At 45.3% G+C, this 27,635-nt stretch overlaps 1 protein-coding gene across 3 annotated transcripts in view; it reads left to right on the forward strand.

Moving 5' to 3' along the window:
* Window positions 1-27,635, forward strand: part of TRAPPC10 (trafficking protein particle complex subunit 10) — a 584,087-nt gene that overhangs the window by 445,784 nt on the left and 110,668 nt on the right. For 2 of the 3 annotated variants that reach the window (XM_085620787.1, XM_085620789.1), the window contains one exon: window positions 2,735-2,905. In XM_085620787.1, the coding sequence (XP_085476913.1) occupies window positions 2,735-2,905 (171 nt within the window). The remainder of the gene's footprint in view (window positions 1-2,734; window positions 2,906-27,635) is intronic. The other variant, XM_085620788.1, reaches the window with a different exon arrangement.

Genomic DNA, 27,635 nt, shown 5'->3' on the forward strand with positions numbered 1-27,635 from the left:
TCATGCAACTCATAGGCATGATGGCATCATGCATCTTCATTGTGCCTTATGCAAGACTTCAAATGCGTACCTTGCAAGAATGTCTAGCACGTCAGTGGAACCAGGCTCACGGACAACTCACAGATCTGGTGTTGGTGGACAGCCGCACACATCACTCTCTGAAATGGTGGAACATAACAAATCTCTCCAAAGGGCGGCCCTTCCTAGAGCCTCTTCCACAAATAGCGCTGACAACGGACGCATCGCTCACAGGATGGGGAGCCCATCTCCTCGGACGTATCACTCAGGGAAAATGGACCACTCAACAATTAATCTGGAACTGCTAGCAGTGTTCCTAGCACTAAAATCATTCCAACTACATCTCCAGAACAAAACTGTCCTCATCCGGACGGACAACATGACAGCCATGTATTACATACAAAAACAAAGAGGCACACATTCTCTCCAGCTGTCCCAGCTTGCACAGAACATTTGGAGATGTGCCATTCCCCAGAACATATACCTACTTACAGAACACCTTCCAGGGGTTCACAATCAAATTGCCGATCTGTTAAGTCGACAAACACAACAGATCCACGAATGGGAACGACATCCCCAAGTCCTACTGTTTTTTTTCCAACAATGGGGCCAACCAGACATAGATCTGTTCGTCACACACGAAAACGCAAAATGCCCAACCTTCGCCGCCAGGTTTCCCCACTCGGAGTCAAAGGGCAATGCAATATGGATGAACTGGTCAGGCAGATTTGCGTACGCTTTTCCGCCTCTCCCACTCATTCCATTAGTGGTACGCAAGCTCAGGCAACAGTCTCTCAAACTGATCCTAGTAGCTCCTACATGGGCACGCCAGCCGTGGTTCCCAACACTACTGGAACTCTCGCTAGTTCCTCACCAAAAACTGCATCTCTCCCCGTCCTTATTAACCCAGAACTATGGAGAAATCAGACACCCAGATCCAGGTCAACTGAATCTGGCGATCTGGCTTCTGAAGTCCTAGAGTTCGGTTACCTCAACCTGCCACCAGACTGCATGAACATTATAAAAGAGGCCAGAAGACCTACCACTAGAGCTTGCTATGCTGCAAAATGGAAAAGATTTGCCATTTACTGCACTAACAATCATATAAACCCACTGAATGCATCCATCCAGGACATCATTTGCTACTTACTGCACTTGCAAAGATGTAACTTGGCATACTCATCCATACGTCTCCACCTAGCAGCACTAGCAGCCTACTTACAAAATCAACAGCACTTGTCACTATTTAGAGTACCTGCGATCAAAGCCTTCATGGAAGGACTTCAAAGGATTATTCCTCCCAGATTACCACCCTCTCCAGTGTGAAATCTAAACATTGTTCTTACCAGGCTCATGGGACCCCCATTTGAACCTCTGCATAAATGCGAACTACAGTTCCTCACATGGAAAGTGGCTTTCCTTATCGCTATTGCCTTAACCATACAAGAACCATTCTTACAATTACACCGTAACAAAGTGGTTCTTAGGACAAATCCGAAATTCGTTCCAAAAGTCATATCTCCGTTCCATCTTAACCAATCAGTAGAGTTACCAGTGTTCTTCCCAAATCCAGACTCGGTAGCTGAAAGAGCTCTTCATACCTTAGACGTTAAAAGAGCTCTACTCTACTACATTGACAGAACCAAATCATTCCGCAAAACAAAACAATTGTCTGTAGCTTTCTCTCCACCACATAAAGGCAACCCCATTTCCAAATCTGGGATAGCTAGGTGGATAGTTAAATGTATCCAAATATGCTACCACAAAGCTAAACGACACTAACGGTTCTCCCTAGAGCGCATTCCACACGCAAAATAGGGGCTTCCATGGCATTCTTAGGAAACATTCCCTTAGAAGATATTTGTAAGGCAGCCATATGGTCTACAACACACACCTTCACTAAACACTATTGTGTTGACGTGCAAGCAAAGCAACAAGCTTCTGTGGGACAGGCTGTCCTTAAAACTTTATTTCAAACTGCTGCAACCGATACAGGTGACCACAGCTAGGGGAGATACTGCTATATAGTCTATCCTAGTGTGTGATCTGCAGCTCCTATGCCTCGAACGGAATACGCTACTTACCAGTATGCATCTGTTCTTGGCATGTAGAGCTGCAGAGCCACACACGCCCACCCACCTCCCCGGGACCTGTATCTGTTCCAGCATCGTCTTACTTAGACATCTCACATGGACATCTCTCTTTTCTACAAACTCCATTTCCCATCATGGCGAAAAACAATCTAACGATGGAGTTGATGCCCATGCGCACTGTCATCCAAGGGAGGAGTCACCTATCTCGTGACCACAAAGACTTCTTCCGAAGACGACAACAACCTGCAAGCATCCGAGCCCAACACCAGATGGCGATCTGCTATCCTAAGTGTGTGGCTCTGCAGCTCTACATGCCAAGAACAGATGCATACTGGTAAGTAGCATATTCCTTTCATTATTTTAAACCTTTCAAAATGTAATTTTAGTGTCTAATTGGCAACTACGTTTAAATAATAAGTGTTGCCTATAGATACGCCTTTCAAACAATTTAAAGAGAATGTTCTCTCTGTGAAGTGTACACTGTTCCTGCACATAACAGAGATATTCACGGTTTACGTACACCAATGATGAATTCTCATTACAAGTAACTGTCCCTTCTCACAGGAAGGCACCCTTAAAGAACATGGCCCCAGGATACCCTTAAATATCTTGTTTCTTTGCAGCAGATCCACAGTCAGCAGTCCGTATTCTTTCTGTGGGAGCTGCTCTGGGCAGCTGAACTCCCTCCTACTCTTCCGTGCCACTTCTCTGTTGGATTCCGCCCTGTGTTTGCCGAGGAGCCCAGTGTTTCCGTGGAGTCGTACAGCTACAACTTCCAAGTGGAGCATTTCTTTGTAAGTACAAATGTCCTTTTAAAAATGTATACGACAAGCACACTTTTGTGGTTATTTCAGGGCAGGCCCTTGGGTACTAATGGCATCTGTGGGCAAACCTTTCAGATTCTATTATTCATGAGCTGGTTTCATTCCCTTGTGGTTTTCTAATCACCCGAGAATGACGTGATTTATCTGCATTAGTGTGTTAATGGTTCCCAGAGTGTCTTTATGCGATGGTTCACAATGGCTCTCATTAGAGGTCTGGGCAAGAGGAAAGCAGGCACACGGAACCCTTTTCTCTGGTCTGGGTTTTCCTTAATCCCTTGCACCACATGTACATTCTATAGACTTCCCTGATAACTAACCCTCGGCAACCAACGTTGATTGCCCTGAGGTCCCCACAGTACCCGAATAGTCCATCCTCTGCTCTTCATTTCATTTCCAGGAATAGTGCTGGGATTTGGTCTAAAATGGATGACGGGGACCGGAGGTTGTTTATTGATAAATTCGATTCTTCATCTTCCAAGAGAATTGTGCTCTCCCTAAAGTATATAGGCAGCGCTCCTTAACACATAGCATTGAAGCAGCGCCATAGGTGGCGGGTAGGCCATCAAGGGGGGCTTATGATATGGTCTAAAATATCAAGAAGAGAGTAGTACGCGCACTACCTGAAACTATCCAAGGTTTTTAAAGTTGCACCGTGCTCACGGGGTATCACTCTCCGAGGTGGAGTGTAAATGTGAACATTGAGAAGCACCCCCAATGATTTGGGGTGTGTCCCCCAGGCACTGGTTGAAAGCCGCTCATGCGGTTTTTAACTCATACAATGAAAAAGGTTCATCACAAATTGAAGTTTTCTTGAAGTGAAGCTTTACTATTTTCTATTACTTCATAGAAAATCAAATGGCAGTTTTAGTCCATAGACGGCAATATCTCCATTGCGTTTTGCGGTTACATAGTCATTCCCATAGTCATTCCCAATGCATTTCGGCAGAACCTGCCTTCGTCAGGGGAAATCTATAAATAATCATACACATCATGAATATACTATACGAGGATACAGTGTGCATATTTAGGCCGATGGTGAAAAGTGAGTTGGTAAATGTGCGTTCAATAACGGTAAAAAAACATAAAAAAATAACTAAATAGGTGCCCGTGTGTAAACGGTGGGAAACGAAGGTATAAATGGCGTGTGACTAATGCTAACGTATGGTGAATTGATATATTGCTATCGAGCGTGTCTCCGGTTGCTTGTGAGAGGTTTTCGGGAAATAACGGGTTGTGCCGGTAAACGATCGTGGTCTAGTGGTGGAGAGTGCCGGGTACGATCAACTAGATAGTGCTGTTAGCGGTAACGGGTTGGATTAATTCTAAAAAACGTGTGGTTAAACAAGTTCCAACATGCGCTAATATCTAGGTTGATATGTTCTTACCGAATGTGTGGAGTTCTGACGCGCGGGCTCAATGGTGTGGTAGTGGTCGGGTCTCATGCAAAGATTTAAAAAAAGATGTGATCACGTGATACGGGTAATGCGTTAGAGGGTGAAAACAGACTATGCGAAGATAGTGAGTAGCTATACGAACAAAAGAGAGACTAAAGGTGTAATAAGAAGGTTAAAAGTGTGGAACACAAACGTGATCGGTGTGAATAAAAAGTGACAAATGAGAATTAGTATGATCAGAGTGAAAAAACATAAAAGAGCATAAAAACGATTTAAATGGGTTACTAGAACTGAGTTGTATTTCGAAAGGGCTGGGAAACCCTATTGTGAGCGGTGTTGAAGAGTTGTAATGGGATAGATGAGAAGAGCGAAGGAAAAGAAAGAGGAGAAGAAAAGAAAGAGGATAAAGAAGTGAAAGCAGTGACAACATTTCTGAACAGAACACGAGTGATGGTGTAAAGATGTAACAAATATGGAGGTTTAAATGAAGCGGTACTAGTAGTTAATCCTTCTCTTAATGACCAGCGATTGATACTATAGGTAACAGGTAAATTCTATGCGGTCATTCATTCCTTTTGGCTTCATGGAGTTCAGCAGATAAATCCAGTGGTTTTCCCGTCACAACACCAAAGAACAGAACATCCGTCAACTTCTCTACCTTTCCAAAAAAGAGATCAATCAGCGCCTACACGCAAGCACCATGATCAGGTACCATAAAGCGCAAAGAATTCCCAGGGGCCTTAGAGTACCATTAAAACCCTCGCTCTGCAAGAACCAACAGAAATTTAAAGACAAGTGGTTCGCAATTCTGAACAAATGTTCGCTAGATCTAATCCTTTTGATCATCGAAGAATTGTCATCTATCCTAGAAGAACTCACCAAAGATATCAATGACATCAAAAACGAGCTACAGAAGTCGTTAACACCAGAGGAACTCACCAGCATACTAGAGAACATCAACTCCCAACTAGCTAAACACACAGCGAAAGTGAATGAACGCAAAATTCGTAAATTTCGCAGGGATACAACAGATTATAAGATGGGAGAAGTATACTCATGGGCTGAAATATACGCAAAACGTCGACAAAACAAACCATACTCAGTCAACACTGACACTTCATCGTCAGACAGCGACCGCACTCAACAACCCAGAAGATTCACACCCAGAGACAGTACATCTGAAACCACGGTTCCAACTGATTTACCTTCAGCATCAACCACTACTTCTACCTCCGTAACTTCTGAAGAAACGATTCCTTCACCTTCTTCTTTTTTAGAGGTAGGTCACACAGACCAAGACGACCCAGGAGGAGCAACAGAAAAAATCAAAGACAAAGAAAAAGAGAAGGATCCACCTCAAACTCGCACAACCTCGGCCAAGAAGGACCGACAGAAACGAGCGAATCAACAGAGAACTTAGTCATCAACATCTCTGATCATCACTTCAGTGACATCCAACTTAGAATTTTACAAAAAGGCACATCCTTTGTGCCAACTTCCGGCAGCAACACGCTTGAACTAGACATTTAGTTTTTTCAAATTAATGAGAAAGCTCAGACTGCGCCATTTTTTTGACAACGTCTTAAAGATCATTAAGGAACAAGAACAAGATCCCCTCATGGGTTTACAAGTTAAAAGCACCTACATGGCACCTACAAGCCACAAGAGTCTTGACCTGTTTGAATCTGTAGTGAAAAAAGATATAGCGAAACTCAATTCCAAAAAGGCACCCAAGTTCCAAAATCTCACTAACAAAGAATTGGGTATCCTCAAAGCCATTGCACAGAATCCAGACATCATTTGTACCAAGGCCGACAAAGGAGGAGCTCTCGTTATCCTCAACACTCACTACTACAATTCCCAAATAATGATTCATCTACAGGACACAAACACTTACATGAAACTGGCATTCAACCCCACAACATCATATATGGGAATTCTACAACTTTTGATTCAAAAAGCCCTCGAAATGGGTACCATCAATGAGAAGGTCAAGAAATACCTCATACAACCAAACCCAAAAAGTCCCACTATATTCTTGGTACCAAAAATTCACAAACACCCAACCCAACCACCATGCCGACCAATTGTTACCACACGAGGAAGCCTACATGAACCAGTGGGCAAATATCTCGACCGTCACTTGCAACCCAGTGTTTACAACATGAGATCTTTCATTAAGGATACAACCGACTTTCTAACCAAACTACATGAAACAACTATCACCGAAGAAGAAAACATTATCCTATGCACAGTGGACGTCAATTCTCTGTACACATCCATCCCTCATTCATCTGGTTTGGAAGCCATTGAACACGCACTATTACAATCTAATTACTCACAAGACCTACAAGTTTTTCTGATGGAATTGATGCAATTCACTCTCCTACACAGCTACTTCCAACATAACGAGTGGTTTCAGCAACTAACGGGCACTTCCATGGGAAACTGTGCAGCCCCGGCGTACGCCAATATCTTTATGAATCGGTTCGAGGAAGACAACATTCTAAGCATCAAAACATGGATGGACCACCTAAAGCTCTACTTGAGATTCATAGATGATATCTTTATAGTATGGAACGGCCCCATCGACGTCCTTGAAAACCAACTGGAACAACTTAACCTCATTGACCAATGTATACAGTTTACTTTCAACATCAATCCTCATTCCATCACTTTTCTTGACGTTAACATCACTCGATCTTCCACCGGTTTTGAAACAGATCTGTGTAGGAAAATCACAGACAGAAACAACACTCTTCACTACCACAGCTTTCACCCTTTACCCCTCAAACAACACCTTCCGTATTCACAAATGCTTAGGATCAAAAGAATTGTTTCCAACCCCATCAGATCCAATACACAAATGGACACCTTAATGAGCAGATTTAGATCTCGAGGATACCCTGATCATGTACTGCATGAAGCACTGAAACGATCATCAACCAAGACGCGTAATGAACTTCTGAAGCCTCAAACTAAAAACTCCAAAAACCAAATCACGGTAGTGTCCAAGTATTCAACCTTGAGCACTTCATACAAACGTATCATTCGCAAACATTGGCAACTTCTCACATTGGAACAGGACTTCAACCACATATTTGACGAAACACCAATCTTTGCTTTCACCAGGAACAAGAACATTGGGGAAATTTTGCAACAAACGCAACCAACCGTCCAGCAAACATTCAAAGGCACAATCCCATGCCTAAACTGCAACAACTGCCACAATATCATTAAAGGTCCATATATAACACATCCATTGAAAGGGCATAAAATCAAAGTCAGAACAACAGCCACTTGTGACACTTCCAACGTCATATATATGCTCAAATGCCCTTGTGGCATGGTTTATGTTGGACAAACTGAACGAAAAATCAAAGTCCGATTAAATGAACACAAGTCAAACATCAGAACCAAACAATTGAAGTCATCTGTCGCCCAACATTTTACAGAAGCAATGCACACTGTTAGCCAATTGAGATTCTGCATTTTGGAAACCATCGAGAAAAAAGAAGGGAGAGACAACCATAATTTTCTTCTGCAACGGGAAAACCACTGGATTTATCTGCTGAACTCCATGAAGCCAAAAGGAATGAATGACCGCATAGAATTTACCTGTTACCTATAGTATCAATCGCTGGTCATTAAGAGAAGAATTAACTACTAGTACCGCTTCATTTAAACCTCCATATTTGTTACATCTTTACACCATCACTCATGTTCTGTTCAGAAATGTTGTCACTGCTTTCACTTCTTTATCCTCTTTCTTTTCTTCTCCTCTTTCTTTTCCTTCGCTCTTCTCATCTATCCCATTACAACTCTTCAACACCGCTCACAAGAGGGTTTCCCAGCCCTTTCGAAATACAACTCAGTTCTAGTAACCCATTTAAATTTAAATCGTTTTTATGCTCTTTTATGTTTTTTCACTCTGATCATACTAATTCTCATTTGTCACTTTTTATTCACACCGATCACGTTTGTGTTCCACACTTTTAACCTTCTTATTACACCTTTAGTCTCTCTTTTGTTCGTATAGCTACTCACTATCTTCGCATAGTCTGTTTTCACCCTCTAACGCATTACCCGTATCACGTGATCACATCTTTTTTTAAATCTTTGCATGAGACCCGACCACTACCACACCATTGAGCCCGCGCGTCAGAACTCCACACATTCGGTAAGAACATATCAACCTAGATATTAGCGCATGTTGGAACTTGTTTAACCACACGTTTTTTAGAATTAATCCAACCCGTTACCGCTAACAGCACTATCTAGTTGATCGTACCCGGCACTCTCCACCACTAGACCACGATCGTTTACCGGCACAACCCGTTATTTCCCGAAAACCTCTCACAAGCAACCGGAGACACGCTCGATAGCAATATATCAATTCACCATACGTTAGCATTAGTCACACGCCATTTATACCTTCGTTTCCCACCGTTTACACACGGGCACCTATTTAGTTATTTTTTTATGTTTTTTTACCGTTATTGAACGCACATTTACCAACTCACTTTTCACCATCGGCCTAAATATGCACACTGTATCCTCGTATAGTATATTCATGATGTGTATGATTATTTATAGATTTCCCCTGACGAAGGCAGGTTCTGCCGAAATGCATTGGGAATGACTATGGGAATGACTATGTAACCGCAAAACGCAATGGAGATATTGCCGTCTATGGACTAAAACTGCCATTTGATTTTCTATGAAGTAATAGAAAATAGTAAAGCTTCACTTCAAGAAAACTTCAATTTGTGATGAACCTTTTTCATTGTATGAGTTAAAAACCGCATGAGCGGCTTTCAACCAGTGCCTGGGGGACACACCCCAAATCATTGGGGGTGCTTCTCAATGGTCTAAAATATCGCCTGAGTGCACCATTAGTAAAATAAGCATTCACTCTTGTGATTTGTTAGTTCTTAGCTTGAAACTATAAGTCTGGGACCCCTTATTTGTTGATTAATATTTATAATAGGTCGACCTCTTTTTACAAACCCTCCCAGTCTCTTAGAACTTTGAAAGCATTTGATTTATTTTGGCCCTAGCCACAATGTGATTATCGCAGGAGATTTTAATGCAGCTTTTGGCCGTATAAACCCTTTTTAGAACTAGTCAAGAATGAGGATGAATGTGGTAGGATACCTGGTCTTTGCGTCCCTAGGAAATTACCTAAAATGAGTTCTACTGCTCTTCACATTATTGATATAATGGTCTCTTTCGGTCTGAGGCCATGCATTGATAGTTTTGCATCAGATTTTGAAGCAAAGCCTCCATTCATGAGGGGCACTTGCAAAAGCCATATTGATTTTATCCTTTTGGATGTTCTGGCATGAAATGAAAGCGATGACCGTACTTGACCGCCATGACAGTGATCACTTTCCTATTGCACTAGTCTGGGACTAGTCACCAATAAAAGAGGGAGTTTTTTTCATCACCTGCACTACATAGTTCTGTGGCGATGCAATAACGAACGCAAATTGAAACGGGAGGCCCTCTCCAGATCAAAAGAGGTCATATCCGAAATCTATAGGTTTATATAAGATGGTGTCAATCCCTGTCCCCTACCCAGATTATGATAGTACATGAAAATCTTTTTCTAAAAGTTGGAAACTTGTTTGCAAAGAACAGTAAAACTGGAAGGAGACCTCGGAGAGCAAGAGTGAACGAGTGGTTCATCGTATCACGCACAATTGCTAAGAAGGCTTTGGCAAATGCCCTAAAGAGTAATCAAAGAACACTAACTATTGAAACTAGAAAGGAGTACGCTAGGGCTATTAAAGGCCGCACGGCCCAATGGGAGGCGGGTATATGGGACAACGTATTAGAAGCGGTTTTGGCATCTGGTTACACATATTGGCCGTAGAGACCCAACTCGCCCAGATTGCCACATTACCCCAAAAATGTAGGTGAACCACTGCTTGATACTTTATGGAGAGGCAAAATTGGGTGATGGGTCATCCGAGACCTTGCAAGCCTTCACTATATATTCTGCTTGAGAGGAGGTCAAACCATTTACTCTAAAAGAAACCTCAGGTGCAATCCAAGCCCAGAAATCTAGCAAAGCCCCTGGTTTGGACAGAATCCCCGCAGATTTATTTCATAGTGAATTTCAGATTTGGGGTCCCTATATAAACTGCCTGTCTAATGCATTGTTGGCTGAAGCCCCGATCTCAGCACACAACAATATCTAGGAGGTACAATAAATACTTCAAAAGCTCTAGCATACCTCAACCCAGTCAGGATATGCAACTTGCAAGCTCCAATATCACAATTTCAGCCTCAACATTCATTACCAGCTCGAGTGTTCATGCAGTTAATCGGGATGATGGCCTCTGGCATTCTCATCGCCCCTTATGCAAGACTCCAAAATGCGTCCCTTACTGGAGTATTTGGCACGTCAGTGGAACCAGGCTCAAGGTCAGCTAACAGATCTGGTGTTGGTAGACAGCCGCACACATCGTTCTCTGCAGTGGCGGAACACACAAAACCTTTCCAAAGGGCGGCCGTTCCTTGACCCGGTTACATAGATAGTGCTAACAGCAGACGCATTGCTCACCGGCTGGGGAACTCATCTTCAAAACCATACCATTCAGGGCATATGGACCCCTCAGCAAAAACAACTCCACATAAATTACCTGCAATTTTTCTGGCATCAAAATATTTTCAACTCCATCTGGTAGGCAAAGCTGTCCTGGTCTGTACAGACAACATGCCAGCAATGTACTACATACAGACATGGGGGGGGGGGCACACACTCTACAGCTTTCACACCTAGCTCAAAGCATATGGAGATGGGCCATTCCGCAAAACATATATCTCCTTGCAGAACACCTCCCAGGAGTACACAATCAAATTGCAGATCTGCTCAGTTGTCAAACACAGCAGATCCACGAATGGGAACTTCATCCTCAAGTTCTTATTCCATTCTTTCACATGTGGGGCCACCAAGAAATAGATCTGTTCGCCACACACCAAAATGCCAAAGCTTCGCGTCCAGGTAGCCACACCCATTGTCCAAAGGCAATGCGCAATGGATGAACTGGTCAGGCAAATTTGCTTACTCTTTTCCGCCTCTCCCGCTAATTCTGTTAGTGGTTCGGAAGCTCAAACAGCATTCCCTCACAATGATCCTGGTTGCTCCAACATGGGCCCGACAACCATGGTTCACATTCCTCTTGGAACTATCAGTAGTTCACCATCAAAAGCTACGCCTCTCACCCAAGCTTCTCACTCAGAGCCATGGAGAGAAAAGGCATCCAGATCCCTGTCAACTCAACCTTGCGATCTGGCACGTGAAGTCTTAGAGTTTGGCTACCTCGATCTCCCGCCAGACTGCATGAACATCATTAAAGATGCTACCACCAGAGCATGCTGCGCCATAAAGTGAGTGAAAACAATTTGTAATTTACTGTACAAATAACAAAATCAATCCACTAGATGCTTCTATTCCAAACATAATCTGTTCTCTTGCACCTACAACAATGTAACCTAGCATATATATCCATAAGACTACATCTCGCTGCAGTAGCAGCTTATCTCCAAAACAGACAACACTTGTCTTTGTTTAGAGTACCCGCTATTAAAGCATTTATGGAAGGACTTAAAAGAATAATTCCACCCAGAGCTCCACCCTCTCCAGTATGGAATTTAAATATTGTCCTTACCAGACTCATTGGTCCCTCATTTAAACCCCTGCACAAATGCGAACTACAGTTCTGTAGTAGGGGATCTCTGTGTATAGTCATAATATAGTGAATAGTCCCACCCATGTGCGGGGATCCCGGAGCAATAAAAAATAATCTCTTAAGGTGTCAAATCATGCAGACCTGCATCCACCCTTAAGAGAGTATTTAATATAAAGACAGATAATGCAGCCTATACCCACAGGCTACACTGTCCAGTACTTCAACTAGAAAGAATTCCACCAACAACCACTAACAGCACTGTAGGAGAGTAGGGTCTGCTTTCTATGTTCACCCCCACTTTTTGCTTTTGCTTTACTGGTTTTCGACTTAGATGTGGCTGTGGGCCTGCTAATCAGACCCACAGCCCTGCTGTTCTCTCTCTAAATTAATACTATGTACTTTAGGTGCATAACCCATTTGGATAGGATCACCTTATTGGCCCCTGTACAGTGAACCCTAGGTACCCAGGGCATAGGTGTACCCTAGGCCTACCAGGGGCTGCAGCATGTATTATGCCACCCCTGGCCTGGCCTTCCATTCTGACACAACTGGCTGATCACTCAGCTGGGGCAAGGTCGTGTAATCACCCCTTGCTTAGGTGTAGTATTCCTATACCTAACTTACATATAGACACATGTGTACCTATCAGTCACTCCTATGGCAGGCCTTAACAATCCTGGAGGCAGAGTGCTTGGTAACATGTGAGATGGTGCTCTAGCATGAGCTGAGCCTGTCTGCAGCTTTCGGAACCAAGTCCTTATAGCTGTTCTATGATATAGCCTACCATATACTCTTAAAGTGCCTTATAATCTTAGACGGTTATGGTAACTATGGTTTGGCTTTATCGAAACATGTCGTGTAAGGTGTCTAACACTGTGGAATAATACCCCCATGCCATTTCTGGACATGAGAATATTATTCCCCCCTTCTAGAGGGAAAGACATGTTAAAATCATACTTCACTGTTAGCCTCTGACCAAAGCCTCAGCATCACAAAATGGATGCTGCTGCCACGACACAAGTCTGACCTCCTGCAGCTGGGAGTGATCCCAGCCAGGGAGGCCTGGACAATAGGTTTCCTGCTTGGGGAGGTGCTAGCACCTCCCCAGACAGCCTTTAGTGTATTGGGGCAGGGTGGGCTGAAAGGAATGAGACATGCCTGGGGCACACAAGGTGTTCCTTGCATAGTCCAGTTCAAACCGGCGCTGGGGCACTCCAGCCCCAGCTCTGGCGCGAAACTGGACAAAGGGAAGTGGGTGTAACCACCCCCTCCCAGGTCCCACCCATAAGGCGTGACCTAGCAGGTATCCCAGCCCCCCAGATTAGTATAAGAGTGGGAGTTGGGCCTCAAGACTTTAGATTATCCTGAACCTGCAACTTGAACAGAAACTCTGGACCTTCGACATTCGACGAAAGAAGAAGACTGAAGAATCTCCCTTGTGGCCAAGGAGTGGCTACCCTGTGCAAACAGGCACCATCAAGAGACTACCCTTTGCTTTGCCCACGTTCTACGAGGAACCGACTGCAGAGCCCGACCAGAGCCTTGACTTCCAGACTTCTCCGACCCTGATCCACATCCACAGCAAAGCTGAGATCCGTGGAGGCGACGAGCGACGTGGGACCGGCTACCTGGGAAAAGTGGCTAGTAACTTAAAGCGCAGCTTCTGAGGCACCCTCGAAGTTGTGCACCGGGGATTGAGAAGCCCCAACCCCAAGCACCATCTGCACCGAAGATCAGCCCCCCACACTCCACGAGTCCTGCGTGGGGCCCTTCTGCATTTTCCTGCTTGCCGCGTCTGTCCGGTTGCTTGCCCGCTGGCTGGTGGCCTTTGTGACGACGCACCCTGAAATCTTCTGCGCTGGTTTGGCTCCTCCAGACTGGCTCCCGCTTCTCTGCAAAGAAGAAGCACCCCAGACCTTCCTGGTCTGCACCAGAAGCAAGTCCTCCGTTCTTCGTGGGTTCAGCTTGCCAAGGCTTGGTGAGTCCTAGTCCAACTTCGACGCCGCCGACAGCAAGAGCCTTCGTGGGACAGCTCGCCTCCTGGTCCTGGTCGTCCTCGACGCTTCCTGGTCCTCCTGGCTGCAGCGACAAGCTTCACCTTCACCTGCAATCTTCACGACATCGCCTGGTTCCTTCCTGGTTCCACGTGGTCACTGGCTAGTGACCTTGACTCTGTCCCTTCTGCTTGCAGGTCTCCTCTCTTCTTGATCCCAGCCTTGGGATCCACCGGACACTCTTCACTGACTGCCTGTCAGCATCTTTCTTCAGGCATCCATAGGAGTCGACGACGAAAACCGACGCATCTTCACCCCTATGCACCCGCAGCCTGTGGGCTAGGTAACTTGGGTACTCCGGTGCTCATCAGGATAGTGACTATCCTAGTGTCTAGTTTTCCAGTCTCGACTTCCTGGCTACTCCGGAAGTGTCCTAAATCTATCGTTTTCTAAACTGTACTATTGCTAGTGACTTTTACGCATTACGCGTGAGTGTTTCCACTCTGCACACGAATCCCGTGGGCCTCCCACTTCCTAACTAACGCTAGTGTAGTGTAGCCCCAGCGATTCCCTAAGCCTAGGCCTATTCTATTTCCGTGACAGTGGTTCTTATACCACTTACTTAGTATATGGTTTGCGTGGCCCCTAGGGCCTAACTGTATTACTTACCTGTGTGACTTAATGTATGCTTAAATAAGACTGTGTTGTACTTACCTCTAATCTCATAAAGAGTGCTGAGGGTTTGACTAGAATAAATACACTTTATTTTATATATATATCTGTTGTGGTGTCCTTTCATTTGGTATTCAAGGGATTATATATGGTATCACAGCTGGCTTCACATGCCATTCAGAGTTTAGCCTAAGACTGCTCTTGTCCATGCTACCACTAGGATAGCTGGTCTATAAGGTTGACTTTACAACCAATCACCATAAGGGTATTTGGACTGATATAAGGTGTACACTAGAACTAGTGACATCATACATCAGGCCAACTTCTCACAGAGTGGAGAAAAATTACTCAAGACAAGTGGGTGCTGAATATTGTTTGCAATGGATACAGTCTTCGGTTTATCAGCCCGCCTCCAGCGATTCCGCCGGTAAGCTCTCAGTTTCAGCTGCAAGAGCTCCAGGCAGAGGCAGACATCTTGTTGAGAAAAAAGGCGGTAGAAGAGGTACCTCTGTCTCAAAGGAGAAGAAGTCTGTACTCTCGGTTCTTCCTCGCTCGCAAGAAGGACAAGAACGAGTTCAGGCCCATTCTGGATTTGCGGCAGGCAAACAAATGGATTCGCAGAGAGAAGTTTCGCATGCTATCGTTGCATCAGATTTACCCTCAGCTGCAACGGGGAGACTGGCTCTGTGCCATAGATCTACAGGATGCGTACTTCCATGTGCCCATTGCACGGAAGCACAGGAAGTTCCTGCGATTCCAAGTCGGCGCCAATCACTATCAATACACAGTACTGCCATTCGGGCTAAAGTCTGCGCCCAGAACCTTCTCGAAGTGCATGGCGGTGGTGGCGGCACACCTGTGGAGGAACAAGGTGTTTGTCTACCCGTACCTGGACGATTGGTTGATCAAGGCCTCATCCTTCTCGGAAGCGCAAGAACACTTCCGGTGGACGTGCGTTCTCTTGAACAAGCTGGGGTTACATGTCAACATGTCCAAATCGGTCCCGACTCCGGTCCAGTGCATACAGTACCTGGGAGCCTCCATCGATACGCGGTCAGCAAGCGTGTCTCCTTCGGAGGGGAGACGTTTATCACTCCTTCGGAAGGCTCAGGCTCTTATGACCGCTCCATCGACGACGGTGAGGAAGGTGTCTTCACTGCTGGGATCGATGGCCTCCTGTATCTTCCTCACGCCTCACGCACGGCTGCACATGAGACCACTGCAGGAGTGCTTGGAGGATCAGTGGGATCAGAGGACAGGTTCTTGGGACGACAAGATACGGCTGTCTCTGCATGCTCTTTAGTCCCTGAAGTGGTGGTGTTCGGCAGAGAACCTCCTCAGGGGGGTTCCCTTCCACAAGGACATTCCCGAGACGAGTATCGTGACGGATGCGTCTCTCCAAGGTTGGGGAGCGCATTCCGGGGAATTGCAGATTCAAGGAAAGTGGTCCCCATTGGAGTCAACGTACCACATCAATTTCCTGGAACTCAGAGCTGTCTTCCTGGCGTTGAAGGCCTTCCTTCCGTCCTTCCAGACCACCTCGCTGCTGATACAGACGGACAATACAACCACTATGTATTACCTCAACAAGCGGGGGGGATCGAGATCGCACACTCTGTCGCAGGAGGCGCAGGCGATCTGGCACTGGCTCCTGGTCCGAGGACTGACGATTACGGCCACGCGTCTGCCAGGGGTGCAGAATGGTCAGGCGGACGCACTGAGCAGACTGATTCAGGAAAACCACGAGTGGGTCATAAACGACGAAGTACTAGGAGAAGTCTTCGCAAGGTGGGGGACTCCAGACGTAGATCTGTTCGCCACCGCCGAAAACAGCAAATGCCGAGACTTCGCATCCAGGTACTACCAGCGGGGGACGCTGGGGAATGCGCTATGGATCGACTGGCCGAACAGCTTTCTGTACGCTTTTCCACCCATTCCCCTGATTCTGGCGGTACTCATCAAACTGTCTCAGTCAGGGCCGCGGATGATCCTGATTGCTCCGGAATGGCCCAGACAGTGGTGGTTCACGGACCTACTTCACCGGTCTCTCCTTCCTCACATACGGCTGCCGTGCAGGCCGGACCTTCTCACGAAGTTCGGGGGGCAGATGGTGCACCCCAACCTCTCGTCTTTGAGTTTGGCAGCATGGCTCCTGAGATAGTGCAATATGGCCATTTGAATCTACCAGAAGATTGTATGGACATACTGAAGGAGTCTAAACGGCCTTCCACTAGGACATCCTATGCCTACAAGTGGAAGACGTTCTGTATTTGGTGCAAGTCCAAGAGCTTTGACCCTACGACATGTAAGGAAGATGTCATCCTTCCATATCTTTTACATTTGGCGCAGTCCGGCCTTAATTTCCATTCCATTAAGGTTCATCTGGCTGCTTTGACTGCTTACAGGAGATGCCCTTCACAGACTTCCTTCTTTCAGATCCCTGTGGTCAAGGATTTTTTGGAAGGCTTGAAGAAAGTGTTTCCTCCTGTCAGACTTCCCTCGCCTTCCTGGGAATTGAATGTGGTGCTGTCCAGACTGATGAAGGAGCCTTTTGAACCCATTCACAAGGCTTCGTTGCAGCACCTATCCTGGAAGGCGGCGTTCCTAGTGGCCATTACATCGGCCCGCAGGGTGAGTGAACTTCAATCATTATGTTGTCAAGAACCTTATACTGTATTTCACGCTGCTAAGGTTGTTATGCGTACTCACCCTAAATTTCTTCCTAAGGTTATATCTGATTTTCATGTCAACCAGACCATAACTTTACCTACGTTCTTTCAGAATCCCTCTTCGCCAGCGGAAAGGTCTCTCCATTCCCTGGATGTTCGGAGGGTGTTGAAGTTTTATCTTGATAAGACCAAGGATATTCGTAGGTCAGACCAATTGTTTATTAATTATGGATCAGTCCGGACCGGTCTCGCGACCTCTATGCAGTCCATCTCTCGGTGGATTGTGTCCTGCATACAATTGTGTTATCAAAAGGCTAATAAGACCTTAGGGGGTAAACCTAAGGCTCATTCCACCAGGGGCAAAGCTGCCACGTCTGCTTTGCTACGTAATGTTCCGATTGCAGAAATCTGCAAGGCGGCCACTTGGAGGTCAGTCCATACCTTTGCTAAGCATTATTGTCTGGACATGGATGCCAGGGCAGATGCTCAGGTTGGGCAGGCCTCGCTGCGGAATTTGTTCGCACAGTAGTGGTTGTGTTGTGTATTCTTCTCCACCGCCGTTTTGGTGTGGGGATGGGCTTGCCATTCTATTCACTAGATTATAACTATACACAGAGATCCCCTACTACAGAAGGAGTAGTTTCTTTTCTGTAACTCCAGTTCTGTAGTAGGGGTATCTCTGTGATAGTCATAAGCACCCGCCCTCCTCCCCGGTGGAGAGATGATTATAATTGTAAGGAATGCTATAGGTCTGGTGTGCTACGCCTTCAAAAAGAACTGAAAGTAAAAGGGACCTGCTGTGCATTCTGGGATACTGGGAAAGTTCTGCAAAGTTTTCTTAGAGGCACAGTATCCTGTTCTGTGCCACATAATGGCAGCCTATGGGGCTTGTCTGTCCTTTCCTTCCTCTCTATCATTCCAGAGGCTTTTGCTGGAAGAGGCAGTTTTCTTTCTCTATGGAAAAAGCTAGACAGGCAGTGCTGTTAGTGGTTGTTGGTGGAATTCTTTCTAGTTGAAGTACTGGACAGGGTAGCCTGTGGGTATAGGCTGCATTATCTGTCTTTATATTAAATTCTCTCTTAAGGGTGGATGCAGGTCTGCATGATTTGACACCTTAAGAGATTATTTTTTATTGCTCCGGGGTCCCCGCACATGGGCGGGACTATTCACTAGATTATGACTATCACAGAGATACCCCTACTACAGAACTGGAGTTACAGAAAACAAACTACTCCTTCCTCACTTGGAAAGTAGCCTTCCTGGTTGCTATCACATCTCTTAGAAGAGTTAGTGAACTCCAGGCATTAACCATACAAGAACCATTTTTGCAAATCCATCATAACAAAGTGGTACTTGGCACTAACCCAAAATGTTTACCTTAAGTCGTTTCTGCCTTCCACCTTAACCAGTCTGTTGAACTCCCGTTTTTTTTTTTCCCTCTACCAGACTCAGTGGCAGAACGGGCTCTTCACACACTAGACATTAAGAGGAATACTCTACTACATTGAAAGAACAAAATCCTTTAGAACGACCAAACAACTCTTTGTGGCTTTCTCCCCACCTCCTAAGGCCAATCCCATTTCAGAAGCAGGAATTGCAAGGTGGATTGTTAAATGCATCCAAATATGGTACCTTAAAGCCAAACGCACATTAACCATTCCCCCTAGAGCTCATTCCACACGCAAACTATGGGCTTCTATGGCATTCTTGGGGAACATCCCTTTAGATGACATCTACAAAGCAGCAACTTGGTCTACACCGCACACCTTCAGAAAACACTATTGTGTGGATGTGCAAGCAAAACAACAAGCTAGTGTGGGCCAGGCTGTATTAAGAACACTTATTCAGACCACTGCAACAGATACAGGTCGCCACGGCTAAGGAGATAACTGCTGTATAGTCTATGCGCAAGTATATGATCTACAGCTCATATGCCTCGAACGGAAAATGCTACTTTCCCGTATGCATCTGTTCCTGGTATGTAGAGCTGTAGATTCATATACGCTCGCCCGCCTCCCCAGATACCTCTATCTGTTGCAGTACTATCTTACTTAGATGCATCACACATGGATATTTTTCTTACAAACTCCATCATAACCCGTCATGGCGAAAACAATCTAAAGATGGAGTCGATGCGCACTATAACCCTAAGGAGGAGTCTCCTATCTTGTGACTACAAAGACTTCTTCCAAGACAAAAACAAAGTGCAAACATCCGAGCCCAACACCAGATGGCGATCTATGCACAAGTATATGAATCTACAGCTCTACATGCCAAGAACAGATGCAATGCTGGTCAGTAGCATTTTCCTACTTACCTGTAACTACGGTTATCCAGTATTGGTACCTTTCATAGATTCACATGATCCCACCCACCTCCCCGTAGAGGCTGTTTCAGTATTATTGAATAAGATACTCACTTCCCACTTGTGCTGGAAAAATAGGAGAGGAACTGGCTCTGCCAGTAGAGCTAGAGGGTGCTAGCAGCCGATCGGCTGCATTCAACATTTAGTCCTTTTTCAAAAAGGACATAGGCTATGTAAAACATGGCTTAGGGCCATTATAGCTTATAGCATTATTCAAATAATTGTTGATTATGTTACCATGGGACTCCCATCTCACCGCCGGAGTATGATTCAGGCATGTGAATCTATGAAAGATACCTACACTATATGCCATCAGCCAGTGGGAGTGGGCATGATTGCCTCTCCCTAATTGGCTGAGTCCCCTCATCTTCAAGATGGAAGACTCTGAGATGGGCGCTTCACCTCGCTTCCCCCACCTGAGAGGTGGGGTTGGTAAAGGTGGGCACACCTCTCTTCCTAGCTTTGTTTTCCCGCCGATTCTCCAGCCAAAGTGGGGGGCAGAACTAGTAGGAGATAGTTGCTCGGGGCAGCAAAAGCATGGTCCGCTCCCATAGGCGGCAGGCCTTTGAAGCTTCCTCTTCGTGGACCTAACAAATCCTGGAGAAGAGGCATGACACCTCTGCCCAGGATAGGCTTTGTCTCTGGACCCAGAGAGTGGAGACTCTCTACCCAGGGTTCCCGAAACCTGTCTGATGGTGGCAAAAGGCGGGCAGCCATTCAGGAACTACACCAGGGCTGGTCGTTTTTCAGGGGGCATTTCTAAGATGCCCTCTGAGTGCATTTGACATTAAATCCCACCCTGGCATCAGTGCATGGTTAATGTGCTGAGGAGTGTGCTACCAAACTTCACAGATCTTAGTAGAGCTATTATGGAGCTGTGAAGTTCTTTAATGACCAACTCCCAGACCATATACTCTCTATGGCTTTACTACGCTTGCAATGTCTAAGAATGGGCGTGGACATTGTAGGGGTGCAGGGCTCATGTCTCTGTACCCTTGAAGAACCAGGCTGAATTAGGCCTGGCGGCGCCGGGTACGCCTGAAATCTTCTGAGTTCGCCTGCTTAATTGTACAGAAACACGGAACACTCTGTTGGCATAGGAACTTCATTTTATTAGCTGCAGCTAGATACAGTGGTCCTAGAAGTACATCAGTGGTAGGTTCTCAGGAGACTGCCACTTCAATCCGTGGCTCACAGTCTTTTATAGCGCTTAAATCCCCTAAAGCAACAACGCCCTCAATGTGCAAAAACATGTCATCCACTAGCAAACATTCCTTTTACAAGATACAGGATAACGGGTAATAGAAATTCCTTCCCTAGGGTCGTGTTCTCTACCTGACCCTATAGGCCAGGTGGCATGAGCATTCCTAAGTTTAATTAATTTACAACAGGACGTGTTTGCGGGATGCAGGTGGTGATTCGTAAAACAAAGGGAAGGCAGAGAAGGATCACCAAGGGTCAATAGATGGTTATCACTGAAATTAGTTGCTTCGAGCCGGGTCCCAGAATGTACTTTGCTCGGAGAGACAGGAAAAAGGTCATTTAACATGTTACAGTTCAGAGTACAAAGAAACGCTACGAAGGTCGTCGGCGCCTGAGTGAGGGCAACATCACAATGGTGTGAATACGCAAGATGGAGCCATAATCAAATTTCCTCACCCTGATCTGAGGGCTGATGCACCCTGCTAGAGGGGTGACTTAACAAGGCCTCAGGCAGTGGGTTGTACGTATTGCACACAGGGATGTGTGTCATGTCGACTCTTCACTTTTCTCTGCACCAAAACATGCAGCCTGCAACGGCAGTGTGTGGGTGTTAAGATGCAGGGCCTCTAAGGGTGGCACAATATGGTGCTGCCGCCCTTAGAAGCCTTCGCTGGTCACAGGGACCTTGATACCCATTGTACCTTTTACAAGGGCCATACTTGTGGCCAGATATCTGCTAATTGTGCGTGCAAAAGTACAGGTTTGGGAAAGAACACAGGCCCTGGGAACCTGATTGGCAGGGACCCAAGGCACATCAAGTGAAAGTGCATCAGATGTCAGGCAAAAAGGGGGGGGGGGTAACCATACAAGGAGAGTGGGTAATCATGCAAAAAGGGGCACTGTCCTACAAATAGTCAACAATATGGCTTCTGTCGCTGCCTCCGGGGAGGTAAGTGGAATCCGTCAATGGCCTCAGTGCTTCCTTGCTATGGGTTTTGGGAAAAGTCAGTCATATGGTCTCAACCCACTTTGCTGTCCTATTCCACTCCAGGTTTCCAAGAACCTATGGCAGATGACGGATAGATGGATGCTGGCAAATGTGATCCATGGTTTCATTCCGTCAGTCACCTCTACCCCTTTGACTGGCTGATAGTAAACAACTTGTAGTAAGCCAGAGGACTTCTAAATGCTGAGTTTGAGTATGATAATCTCTTGCATGGTTTTATCAAGCCTGGCACTCTGCTCTTGGATGTGTTTCACAGCATTCTGCGTGTTTATCTCTCCTGGACCCCTCAATCATTCGAGCTCTCTGGTATACCTTTCGTGTTTAATTGTTTTTCTGAGCTGTGATGTCAAGGAGGCACTCAAAGTGCATTCCTCTTGTGAGCGAGAGTGACTACCACCCTCTCAACCCAGCGTATGTGGTGACTGAGGGAGACTGCAATGTGATAGTCTGGCAGGCAGATTTACTTAGCTGTACCCAAGTTCTGAAACTGCCTACCTGCTCTTCTGTGTATAAGGTTGATTCGGTCTGTTACGTTGTAAGGAAACAGGCCATTAATTGTGTTGCCTGCACAAATAATGGGTCCACAATCACCCCTTCAGGATGGTATGGGGTAGTAGAAACCAATCGCACAGAAGGAGGCCCCTGAGGAATATGAAGGTGGGGGAGCAGGGGAAACCAACGTAATACTCACAAAAAAAGAAAACCCCACTGCCTAACAAGAATTTATACATTTGCTTATCGTCACTAATATGCCAAGCCCACAAAAGTCTCATAATACCCAAGGAAAAGCACACTGGAGTATACAAAAATATTTTAAACATATCAGGATAGAAAAACCAATAACTTTTTTTTATGAATAAGTTATCTCAAATGTATTATATCAATTCAAAAACCAACAATATTGATGTTGGATGGGTGAATATAGCATAAAACAAAATAATACAACAAAATACCCAGGCACAACAAACACACTACACAGAACTCACAAAGTCAAACCCAATAGCAAACTCATTCATTCATACATGCGCTGGAGTTTCACTGTTCCTCCTGTCTCCCCTCTGAGCTCTTGATTTTTGATATCAACAAAATTGTACCAAATCTCATCTGCCAAAGACTGCTTGGGTTGTTTCATATTGAAAAAACTCAGTAGGTATGTGCAGCTTGAGTGTCATATCTAGAGACATAAATATTAATTGGAACTGGTATGATGAGGTGTTCATTACATAAAATACTGTCTCTTTTTTAAACTAACTTCAAATATATATATAGCCACCTGTTAGAGAATGTATGCCGTTTGTTAGTCTCAAATAAGTTTCACATTTCTGATCTTTTACACAGTACACATTGTACGCTTGGGATCTACCCTCGGGTCAAGGGATTGGCCATTACTTTTAACCTTTCGAGCACCATTTCTACATTTATGGCTCTGGCTCAAGGTGATTCACCTGGGATAGTAAGCTATTGTTAATGTATTTAGTACCTGGAAACTTTAGTATATTGGAATTATCTATCAAGTAGGTATATTAATTCCAGACTATATTGTTGTCCATTTTCCATTTAGCAACCACAGTGACTGAGTCCTGACTAAGGCCTATGCCGAAACGCGCGTAGTTTGTCAACAAGCCGCCAGTCTCTGTATATCAGTGTTTTGATTAATGGTTTTTAATATTGACTAACTGATTAGAGATATTGTTGAGATGTTTTCGACTGTAATAATGAATTGAAAAATGACAACTGTTATTTGTTGATAACTGAATTGAGAGTACAAAAACGTATCTTTTAGAAAACTGTTTATATCGGAATATATTTTTGTAATAAAAAAACTAATATAAAAAATATTGAAAAAATAAATCAAGTAAACACATCACGTTGTCATAGGCTGTTTTTACATTAATACTATCAATTTGAATGTCTGGAATTGATGTGCTTGCTCTATTAGAAATCCACCGTGCCCAGGTGTTTCATTTCCCATAGTATTGATTTCCCTGTTAGGGTATGTTCATCCTAGATTCAGGGGCCCTGTTCCTTTCCCAAACTATGTAACCTCCTTTGTTACATACATGTTTGAAGACTGCTTATTTTGTGTTTGGAACTGAGAGCTGTGAAAGTACTGATGAGTGTTGAACACCATGTGTGAATGCTGTATAAGGTGCTGGTTTTGATTGTTAGACCTAAGCCACTGGACATTCCAGCTGACACACTTTCCTTTCCCTTTTCCTGAATCTGATGTGTCTGGTGAGTAGGCACTTGTCACAAGAGTATCTTTCCCCTCACTGTGGGAAATATAAGCCTCTCCTGTTCCTTTTGTTGTCGCCGTCTCCTCTGGGAATGGCCTGCGAGGCAGGAACCCATACTCACGCCTGCACCAAGTCAAACTGGTACCAATGCCCTACAAGGCACAAAGCATACAAACCGTGGTCCGCAACATAAAAAAATACTGCTCAAATCCAGTACTGGAGGAGTCTTTCAACTCTCAAAAGCAACACACTGACTGGTTGACCCTGGTAGCCCACTGTGAACACCAAATGGTACTGTCCCCATCTGCCATACTTCTTTTATCTTTGTCGACCGATTATGCAGGATATTTTTAAGAAAGACCAGGAGTATTTGCTTTGCTTGGTTGCCATTGTCCCTCCCCTCCAGGCTTAGCAGAAGTCTGGGAAAGCCTGCAAAGTCACCTTGCTCCTTCACCTCAGGAGGGAAGAAAGACCTTCCTACCTTCAAGAGGAGCTGGACTAAACCTGTCCGATTGAGTGACCTTATCTTTGGAAAGACAGCACCTGCATGTCAGTGCAAATAGACTCTCAAGGAACCACAAATATTGCCCTTGTTTAGCTCTTTAGAAGCAAGTGCATCAGGGTTGGGGAGCTGCTTGATCTCTTTCAGGAACAGAAATGAGAAACCCTTCTTTGTTCAAGACCCATCCAGTGCCCATAATTGAGCCCCTCCCAACCTCTTTAAGCCACTGGTGGACCAGGAGACAGTCTGTCTTCACTTCCTTGCATGGGATTGGTGCTGCTGACTCAAACTAAACATTGTTCTAGCCCTTCTGATTCTGAAGTTATCACTGGTTAAACTTCAGTCCCAGACGTCTCTGGTCTGCCCAGTAAAGGAGGGGCTAAAGGTGTCACCCTGAACTGCTGTGGGTTCCCCAAGTCCCTGTCACAACCTGAAGAGTTTTGGTATCCTTTTAGTAGGGACTGAGCCACTGTTTTGTTTGCCCCCACAAATACAAATACTGAAAGGACAGAGGGGGGCCTTAACTGGTCCCTGAACTCCCTTAACTGGTCCCTGACCTCCCTTAACTGATGGTCAGAGGTAACCGGACTCCTGTCACCTGGACTTTGAAAGCATCCGTGACTTTTCCTGAAGGTAGATATCTTGTGATTTGGGTTTTTGGGATTACCATGTCTAAACGCTCTACTTAGACTATTTTTTTAGGTGTCACTTTTATCTGTGAGCATTGTTGTACACAATGGATGCTGTATCCGTGTAAACAACCATGCCTTTATCCTGGTCCTCAAAACCTATTTTTAACTAAAGAGACCCAAGTGCTTCAGAACTTTGCATAGTCGACCTGAAGCACGCCCCGGCAGAAAGCTCCATTTAGATTTTAACTTGGGGTTGAAAGCTGAACAGAGCTTCTGTTTATTCTTGATTGTCTTCATTTGTAATGGGTTTTTTTAATTTACATGTTAATAAAAGTCTATTTCTTTTCATAAAGTAAAGCTGTGCCAGGACAATGAAGTTATCAAAACGTATGTTTTGTATCCCAATGGTTCGAAGTATCTAAGCCGCTTCACTCCCTGAATTGAGCCTTGACTGCTCGTCCTCATTACCAACACTGAGTCACGCCTCCTAAGGGTGCGTCCGGGTTATCCATCTTAGCCCCAACCCATGGAACCTCTCTGAGCCCTTTACAAAGGAAATATCACCCCCATTTATGATGTTGAAATCATGGCTCATTAAACTGCAGGATTGGATGTTTCAGAATCTTCCAAGATTAAACCCTGAAAAACTGAATTTATATTAATAAATAAATCTAATAATCTTGAAACTTAAGCAAAGTGGCTATCTCATCTCAAGTCAATTGTATTTGTTTCCTCCCTAGCAGAAGAGGTACAGTCTGCTGACATCTGGCTAAATTACCATCTTTCAGTGACTTCCCACATCACGCTCTCTACTTCGGCTGCAAAATCAGCATGGGTATCACTTAAAAAGATAAAACCACTCCTGTAACCCTTAGACTTCAGACTAACTCTGAGAAAGTGTCTCTTTTGACCCTTGACGTTAGCCCTCTTTTTGCATTGGCGGCTAGTGAAGTTTGGAAGGGGTGAGGCATAAAATTAAAGCATGAATTTGACTGTGCGGGCCTGATTCTTCTGAGAGTGGTTCGAGGATGGTACTTTCCCAAAAGGATTTTAATGTTTATTTCAAGGACACTTGCCTGAAATTTTTGCCAGTGTCTGGGAAGAGTCATCGGACGCCGGGTGAAGCTAAAAACTCTGCAGCGCGTTCTGTTATGGCAGCTTGATTGATAACGATTGAAGCTGTGGAAACACTGCGCAGAATCCAGTGCTCTACTTCTTGCTTCCAGCCTCTAACTCCACCCTTGCTCAACTACGCAGAGTGGGATGGGGTCAGTGAGTCTCTCTGACTCCCCACCCCCCTCACCCACCATCTATGACAGATGAGGGAAGGGTGTTAACCTGAAGTGCCCAGGGCAAACTTCTACAAAATGTCATCAGGGGGTTGAGCTCAGCACAAGTGGATGGTGCTTTGTGACCTCACAGGCTTCAGGGCTGTGAGATCGTCAGCCCAGCAATTTGATAGGTAGTAGGCTGTGCAAAGTGCCCATGTGTGCCATCTGTTACCTAGACAGATGGTGAGTGTTGTGCATGCATGCATGCGTGTGTGTGAGAGTTGTTACAAGCAACTGTGGCCATGAGTGTGTGAGACTGTAAGCTTGTGTGTATGTGTCTTTTTGTTTTTAATCCCCATTACGTTTTTTCCCCCAACTTGGGGCAGCAGTGTGAGACAGGAAAGCACACAAAATAAACGGGGGGCACCGCTTCAGCACCCTCTAGGGACAGCCGCCCCCGCCACAGTTGGTACTTCTACCCCCTGTAAGGCCCTAGTAAGGAGTACCCTGGGTCCCAGACCCTGCAAGCTGAAGAGAGTACCCTGGGATCCCCTTCACTAGGGCCATGCCACTGCCCTTGCAGCTTGCATGCCCTTGTGAGGAGAAAAACGACCTAGTTGATGTGGCACCCTACCTGGGTACCATGCCATCCAGCACTGCCTGTGGGTATAGGTAAGTCACCCCTCTAGCAGGCCTTAAAGCCCTAAAGCAGGGCGTGCTATACCACAGGTGAGGGCATAGCTGCATGAGTAGATATGCCCCTATAGTACTTAAGTCCATTCTTAAATATTGTAAGTGCCAGGGAAGCCATTAGGAGTACATGGGCCGGAAACTCGACAACTCCAGTTACCCAGCACCATGATGGTTTCACTGAAACCAGGAGTGTTTGGTACCAAACTATTCCTCACAATAAACCCTGACTGATGCCAGAGTGCGATTTATTGTAACATGTACCCAGAGGGCACCCCGGGTGCCCCCTGAAAACCTACCAACCCTGGTGTGGGCACTGACGGGCTTTAGGCAGCCTTCCCACATACAGACTTGTTTCAGGACCC

The sequence above is a fragment of the Triturus cristatus genome, chromosome 8, assembly GCF_964204655.1.
Source record: "Triturus cristatus chromosome 8, aTriCri1.1, whole genome shotgun sequence".
Classification (NCBI taxonomy): Eukaryota; Metazoa; Chordata; class Amphibia; order Caudata; family Salamandridae; genus Triturus; species Triturus cristatus.